Source organism: Bos indicus x Bos taurus, chromosome 15, assembly GCF_003369695.1.
Source record: "Bos indicus x Bos taurus breed Angus x Brahman F1 hybrid chromosome 15, Bos_hybrid_MaternalHap_v2.0, whole genome shotgun sequence".
NCBI classification, from domain to species: domain Eukaryota; kingdom Metazoa; phylum Chordata; class Mammalia; order Artiodactyla; family Bovidae; genus Bos; species Bos indicus x Bos taurus.
In genome coordinates, this window is record NC_040090.1 from 4585430 (window position 1) to 4594171 (window position 8742).

General features: G+C 37.9%; 1 protein-coding gene across 1 annotated transcript; it reads right to left on the minus strand.

The window, feature by feature from the left end:
• Nucleotides 1-7021: 7021 nt before the first annotated feature.
• Nucleotides 7022-7981, minus strand: LOC113904671 (olfactory receptor 1038-like). The gene is given in 1 exon segment (XM_027561785.1): nt 7022-7981. A coding segment is annotated over 1 exon segment (960 nt).
• Between the last annotated feature and the right edge of the window lie 761 nt (nt 7982-8742).

Genomic DNA, 8742 nt, shown 5'->3' on the forward strand with positions numbered 1-8742 from the left:
GAACTCTTTAAGACAGAGAAATTTTATATTTCAGAAGTGCAAAGAGTTTCATGTTGAACATTTGGCATAATTATTCTCTGAAAGTGCACTGCCCACACCACTGAGATGCCGTGCAGCGCCCACACCACTGAGCTATTCTAAGGCCGTTCTACCTCCCACGCATGTGTGCATGCTGTCCCTTCAGTCATGTCCTTGTGACCCCATGGACTGTAGCCCACCAGATTCCTCTGCCCATGGGATTCTCCAGGCAAGAACACTGGAGTGGGGTGCCATGCTGTCCTCCAGGGGATCTTCCCAATCCAGGGATGGAAGAGGGGCCCTGGCTTCTCCTGCCTTGGCAAGCAGGTTGTTTACCACCAGCACAAACTGGGAAGCCCATCCTACCTCCCACTGCCCCTAAATTTCATCACAATTGCTTTTATTAATTTTGTTGGGGTATAGTTGCTTTACAATACTGCATTAGTTTCCTGCCATACAGCAAAGTGAATTAGTTACAAATATACATGTATCCACTCTTTTTTAGATTCACTTCCCATTTAGGTCACCACAGAGCACTGAGTAGAGATCCCTGTGCTATACAGGGGGTTCTCTTCAGTTGTCTATTTCATACAGAACAGTGTGTATATGTCAATCCCAATCTCCCAATTCACTCATCTGTCTTTCCTACCTTGGTAATCATAAGTTTCTTTTCTATATCTGTAATTCTATTTCTGTTTTGCAAAGAAGTTCATCTGTACCATTTTTGTAGATTCCACATATAAAGGGATATTATATATTTGTCTTTCTCTTTCTGACTTACTTCACTCACTTTGGAGTGAATGAAGGGATGGTCTCTAGGTCCATCCCTGTTCCTGTTAATAGTATAGTTTCATTCTTTTTATGACTCATTGGAAAAGACTGATGCTGGGAGGGATTTGGGGCAGGAGGAAAAGGGGATGACAGAGGATGAGATGGCTGGATGGCATCATCGACTAGATCGACGTGAGTTTGAGTGAACTCCGGGAGATGGTGATGGACAGGGAGGCCTGGCATGCTGTGATTCATGGGGTCACAAAGAGTTGGACATGACTGAGAGACTGAACTGAACTGAACTGAACTGAGGATTCCATTCATCTGGTCCCATCACTTCATGGGAAATAGATGGGGAAACAGTGGAAACAGAGTCAGACTTTATTTTTGGTGGCTCCAAAATCACTGCAGATGGTGATTGAAGCTATGAAATTAGAAAACGCTTACTCCTTGGAAGGAAAGTTATGACCAACCTAGATAACATATTAAAAAGCAGAGATATTGCTTTGCCAACAAAGGTCCATCTAGTCAAGACTATGGTTTTTCCAGTGGTCATATATGGATGTGAGAGTTGAACTGTGAAGAAAGCTGAACACTGAAGAATTGATGCTTTTGAACTGTGGTGTTGGAGAGGACTCTTGAGAGTCCCTTGGATTGCAAAGAGATCCAACCAGTCTATCCTAAAGGAGATCAGTCCTGGGTATTCATTGGAAGGACTGATGCTGAAGCTGAAACTCCAACACTTTGGCCACCTTATGCAAAGAGCTGACTCATTGGAAAACACCCTGATGCTGGGAGGGATTATGGAGTTTTTTTTGGTTCTTCCATTCCTGCTATTAAAATAAGCATATATTTTCTTGAAGCAAAATTTGAGCTATTTTTTGCATTTAGTAAGGATTGTATTTAATTTATTTAGTTCCACTTTTCAAAGTAAAAACAGAGATAAACTCAGTTAAATCTTCTGTGTGTCTGGTGCTGGATGAAACTCTTTAAATGGATAGTATCAGCTAATTTTTATAACACTTTACTGAGACAGGTATTTAAAAAATAGAAAAAAGTCCAAAACAGTTTATGTAGTTCTTTAATAAGCATGTAGCTAACAACTAGAAAAAAATGAGTTTAAGTTTGGTAAAACAGATTTTTAGTGACCATTTTAAACATTTTTAACTATGGCGTCAGAGAAGACTCTCAAGAGTCCCTCGGACTACATGGAGTTTTTCATGTAAGTTGAGATATTCAGGAGAAATGAACTCTAATGGTCCTCAGCCTGGATTATTACTTATATAATAAAATATCAACATCCTATGCTTAAAGACTCTGATGCTGGGAGGGATTGGGGGCAGGAGGAGAAGGGGACGACAGAGGATGAGATAACTGAATGGCATCACTGACTCGATGGACGTGAGTCTGAGTGAACTCTGGGAGTTGGTGATTGACAGGGAGGCCTGGTGTGCTGCGATTCATGGGGTTGCAAAGAGTTGGACATGACTGGGTGACTGAACTAAATTGAACTGAACTGATGCTTAATTTATCTAAAAACCAAATTAAGTGACAAGAAGAAAGTCTGAGGGAAAAATATCAGTCTATAAATATATAATTACTAATAGTTTTTCTTCATAGATAACACTGTAATGTTAGTATGAAGCAGTCAAATTATATTAAAGCATGGGCTTCTCTGAACTAGTATGTAAATAAAAAATATAATTGAGGGAATATGAAGTACTTATACATAAGCAACAAAAATTAAACTCATCAGAATATTTACATTCTAAACATATTCTTGATAATCTAGTACTTCTACAACAATTTTTTGTTAAATTAATAAATCATACTTCAAGAAAATTTAACTTCATATATTTTCTATTTATCATTTTCAAAAATGTAAAATGGGTTAAAGCTCACTTTCTTTATTTTGTAAATCCTGATTTTCACATTAAACTTAAATGCCTATGACTTATTTCTTAGCATTGGTAAGAGGATTAAATGAGCTGATAAAATTCAAAATTAGGCTAAACAATAGCAAGCACTCAATAAATGTCAGATATTTTTCTTCTTTTTCTTTGTTGCTAGTAAATAGATTGTATAAGTGAGTGATGGTCTTTGTTTAAATATATCACGTAAAAATAAGTTGTAAATAAAGTGTGCTGTCCTTCTTATTTTTAATATAAATTTATTTATTTTAATTGGAGGTTAATTACTTTACAACATTGTATTGGTTTTGCCATACATCAACATGAATCTGCCACAGGTATACATGTGTTCCCCATCCTGAACCCCCCTCCCACCTCCCTCCCCATACCATCCTGTGTGCTGTCCTTTTTAAAATAATTCAATTGTCACTCAAGAAACTGAAAAGTTGATGTATGGTAAAACCAATACAATGTTGTAAAGTAATTAACCTCCAATTAAAATAAATTTTTTATTAAAATAAAAAAAATTAAAAGAAACTGAAAAGAATTGAGAGGAGCTGGCTTTCTGCACCAAAGGGTCTGTTTTCTTCCTCATGTTAGAGTAATTTTCTGCCTTTTAAAAAATTTATATACTAATGTATTATTTTTGAAATTATTTCCATTATAGGTTACTACAAGATATTGAGTATAGTTCCCTGCTACATAGTAAACCTTTATTACATGTTTATTTTTTAATTAGAAATTTAAGATTCTATTCAGAGTAAATCAAATAAGTAGAATCAAATGTCATAAATTTTTAGTTAGGCAAAAATTCATAATTTTTCTAAAATACATATATTATTTATATAAGTATATACAAAAGATTTTCTATTCGTTTTGATAAAGGTTTAAGAAAGAACATCCTCCCCCCCAAAAAAAGAAGAGATGAAGAAATTGGAAAACATAAACTAAATGAAATGGGAGCACTGGTTACGAAATAGAAAAAGTGAAACGAAAGAAGTAAAAGTAAGAGATCATCATATAGTCCAGTTGTTTTTAAACATGATTGCTCATTAGAAATATATCTGGAGCTGTGGAAAACAAATACCTTTATACCATTATTTCTTCAAATACATTTCCTGCCCCTATCTCTCTATCTTCTCTCTCAGGGATCCCTTTAATGTGAATATTATTATACTTGATATAGACACAGAGGTCCCTTAAACTCTCTTCATTTTTATAAATTTTGTCTTCTTGTTGCTGTTCTTATTGGGTGATTTTCACTATTCTATCTTCCAAATCATTTTTCTCTAACATTGATTCCCTCTCGTGTGTGTGTGTGTGTGTGTGTGTGTGTGTGTGTGTGTATCTTTAAAAATTTCAGTTATTGTATTCAGTTGTGTTGGTTCTTTCTTATATTTTCTGTCTCTGTTGATGTTTCTCACTGAATCTCTCCATTTATTTTCTGAGTTTGGTGAACCTCCTTTGATCTTTTCTTTGAACTCTGTATCAGGTAAACTCTTATCTAAAGACTATTTCATTAGGGTTTGTTCTGGGGTTTTATTTTGCTCTTTTGTCTGGAACTCATTCCTTTGTCTCCTCATTATGTTTGACTTTTGATTTCTGTTCCTATGAATTAGGCAAAACATCTACCTCTCCTTGTCTTGAAGGAGTATCTTTGTGTGGGTGAATCTCTTGTGTCCACTGCTTGCAGCTGGTGATTTTGGCAGGTTGACTCCAGCTAGAGTGAGTGCAGGCCTGGAATAACCTGGGGAAGTGCTGCTCCTAAGACTGCATAAAATGTGGATTTTGATATTTTAGCTGAGGGAATGATGTTTCACAGTACAGTTTTAAAGGCCGCACAGAATTGTATGTGTCTGTTTAGGAAGAAGCTGAATAACATAAATGACTGCTAATAGTAAGGGATTAAAATTGTGTGGACATGGAAACTCCAATTAGTGTTTCAACATGGCTATTGTAAATAATCATTGGAAGCAAAAAGGTAAAGTGAAACTCCAGAAAAGCAGAGTTCCTCAAGTGAGGCATTAAGATTCTTTAGGTTTGAACTTCTCTACCTGTGAAAGAGAAACTTCCTATGTTGTTTTTCTGTGTTTTGTATGTGATATGTGAGAATATGTGTGAATATCCATCAGATAAATATGCACTCACAAGGTGTAGTACAGTGACTAGAAACACCATGTTCTCTGTCAAACCTGATTTAAAAATCTGGGGATTCATTCAACTCACAAGATTCTAAACACATTTCATGGGAACATACATGGGTTTCTTACAAATTACGTGCAGAAGAGGAAATAATTCCCTTGTACAATATACCTCAAGGCTTCCCTATCACTTCGGGGTGAAGAATTCAGTTGCCAGTGCAGGAGACTCAGGTTTGATCTCTGATTGGGAAGATCCCCTGGAGAAGGAGAGGGCAACCCACTCCAGTATTCTAAACTGGAAAATGCTAAGGACAGAGGAGCCTGGTGGGCTAGAATCCATAGGGTCACAAAAAGTCAGACATGACTTAGCAACTAAACAACAACAACATTACAAACCTCAAACTGTGTTTTATATAATGACTGTAACTAGCAAAGTCACCTTCCAAAATGGTAAAATGATAATATTAAATCAGTAATTTAATTAATTTTTATGAACTGTCAAAATAATAAAAGAACTTAGAATAACTAATTTTTAAATTTCATGTCATGATCCTATAAGGGTGATTGAATAAATGACATTGTAGGCTAAGATTATTTCTATTTGAACATATGAGAATTTATTCATTTTTAAAATATAATTTCTTATAAACCATGTTTTCCAATTATATGTAAAAATCTGATAATGACACCTCTAAGTACAGATAACCTATCATTAGGTTTCCCAGCTGGGAATCTGCCTGCCAATGCTGGGGACCTGAGTTCGATCCCTGGGTCAGGAAGGACCCCGGGAGAAAGGAGTGGTAACCCACTCCAGTATTCTTGCCTGGGAAATCCCATGGACAGAGGAAACTGGTAGGGTACAGTCCATGGGGTCACAAAGAATCTAACAAAACTTAGCAAACTAAATAACAATAACACAGTGATCTATAATTAGGGCTTCCCAGGTGACTCTAGTGGTAAAGATTCTGCCTGCAGTGCAGGAGACACAGGAGAGGCAAATTCAAGCCCTGAGTTGGAAAGATCCCCTGGAGTAGGAAATGGCAGCCCACTCCAGAATTCTTCCCTGGAGAATCCAGTGGACTGAGAAGCCTGGTAGGGTACAGTCCGAAGTGTTGCAAAGAACTGGACATGACTGGGAGACTAAGAGTGCAATCTATAATACCCTTTACTCTTAACATACAAAGTGTTAAGAAAACAAACTTCAAATAGACTTGAGTTTGAACTTAGAATATTCCTATTATTAGTTATGTGACCTTAGACAATTTATAAATTATTGAGACCTAGAAGTGAAACCTTACACTCCAGTAGATTTGATATATAGGATTCAGTGCAACTAGGTGATTAAAGTCCTGGAAGGTAGTAGAAATCTAAAAGCTTTGTCTTTCTTATTTAAGACTGATACACTTTTGAGAACTTAACTGATTGATACTTAGTTACACATAAAAGCATTTATATAACAACACATAGAACTTAGGGGTTCCCAGGTGGACCTAGTGGAAAAGAATCTGCCTCCAGGAGACATATGAGATGCAGGTTTGATTTCTGGGTCAGGAAGATCCCCTGAAGGGCATGGCAATTCACTCCAGTATTCTTGCCCAATAAATCCCATGAACAGAGGAGCCTGACAGGCTGTAGTCCATGGAGTCACAGAGAGTTGAACGTGACTGAAGTGACTTAGCAGGCATAGCACTTACTATAACAGGATACAGTTCTAAGCCTTTCATAAACATTAACCTGTTTAATCTTCAAAACCAACCATCTGGTTCCCATTATTTTGTAAAGTTGGAAGAGAGTCATGCAGAGTTCAGGTCAATTGTCCAGAGTTTCACAGCTAATAAAAGAAGAAGATAGAATTCAAACTCATGCAGTCTTGGTTCTAGAGTCCTGAGTTCTAAGAAAAAGATGCTGCTACCTTTGTTTGGGATACATATATATGTGTTTGGGAGTGTATTTGTGTTTGTTTTTGAAGATGATTTCATGGTCTTTAAATGCTACTATGGTCTGAGCAGGACTCAGAATCAAATTGACTTTCCAGAATTGACCTGGGTCCTTGTAGTAATTATCAGGGTCTGTTGAAGTAATAATCACATTTTCAGTTTACTGGTAAATAAATTACAAGCAATGTCAAATGGGAAAGACTGACTTATTTTTCTTCTTGTATTTAATGTAATGTTATTATTATTATTTTCTTAATTTTAATATCTTTAAAGTTTCACAATCTTTTCCCAAGACTTTCTTGGAGGCATTCTTCACCTCTTTGTTTCTTAGACTATGGATGAGTGGGTTCAACATGGGGATCACCACAGTGTAAAACACAGATGCCATTTTGTCTGTGTCCAGGGAGTGGTTTGACTTGGGTTGCAGGTACATAAAGATCAGCGTGCCATAAAAAATAGTAACAGCCACCATGTGGGATCCACAGGCAGAAATGGCCTTGAGTTGCCCCTGGGTAGAGCGGATCCTTAGGATGGTGGTGATGATGAAGAAGTAGGACGTGAGGACAATGGAAGATGAACAGATCATATCAAAACCAGCAAAGGCAAAGATCAGAATTTCCTTCATGCGTGTGTCTGAGCATGACAGAGCCAAGAGAGGAAGGTCATCACAGTAGAAATGGTTAATGACATTGGGGCCACAGTAGGTTAGACGGAAGGTGATGATGGTATGGAACAGGGCAACCAGAAAGCTGTATACATATGGAACTGCCACTAGTCAAATGCAGACTCTCTTTGACATCAGTGTGGAATAATGCAGGGGACTACAGATGGCTACATAGCGATCATAGGCCATGGAAGCTAAGAGGAAACACTCCGTGATCATGAAGGTGAGAAAACAGCCCAGTTGCATCGCACAAGCATAGAAAGCAATAGTATTGTGCTCCACAACAAAGTTCACCATCATCTTTGGTGTGATAGCAGAGGAGTAGCAAAGATCAACAAAGGCCAAGTGACTGAGGAAATAGTACATAGGCGTGTGCAGTCGAGCATCAGTTCTGATCAAGGTAATCAAGCCCAGGTTGCCTAGCACCGTGACCAGATAAATGACCAAGAACACCACAAAGCAGGGGACCTGAAGCTCTGGCCGTTCTGTAATTCCCTTGAGAATGAATTCAGTGACAAAAGTAAGATTCACTTTAGCCATTTAATCTGATGGATTTTGAAGAGTTTGTTGTGAGTTGAAGAATAAAAATGACACCTTCTACAGCCTCTGCCAGTGTTGGGGAGGTGATCATTAGCATCTTCTACCCGTGAGTCACTCCACCTTGTGGGCAAAAGGTAGCTGCAGCTCTCCAATGACATGCCGTTCTTGCTCCAGGGAAAGGAACCTACTACTCTCAGAGTAGTCTTCTTAAGCCTTACTTTGCTTTACAAAGAAGTGGTGCTTCTTTGCTTTATGATGTACAAAATATGGTAAGATGCTAATGAAAAATTAAATAGTATCTGAAAGAAAGCACTTGAGACAATTAATAGTAATATTCCAGTGTTTCAGGTGCCACCAAGGTTTTGGTGCCCACGTATATGTTACAGGGAATAACTTACTCCGTGTTGGGTATATTTCTTTCCTTTAACCTTTGTTTCCTGTTGCATTTGTTCACTGAAAGAATACTGTTCATACGTATTGGTCAACTTTGGAAAACCCTGCTCCTCTGCCTGAATGTTAAATCAAAGTGCGTTTGTTCAGGACCCTGTCCACTTGTGGACGGCTATAGGAGGGAAGAAATTATCACATCCTCTGCCCAAGGCTTGCCATTCCAGGAGATAATTGCAATACTAATGGCCTTTTTAATTTACTTCTTCACTGTTGGGGGCCAGCGTGAGGCACTCCACCCGTGGCAAAGGTTATGAGGAAGGAGGCTCGACATACGCAAAGGCGGGATTGAGCCTCAGGAGTCCCCCTGGAAA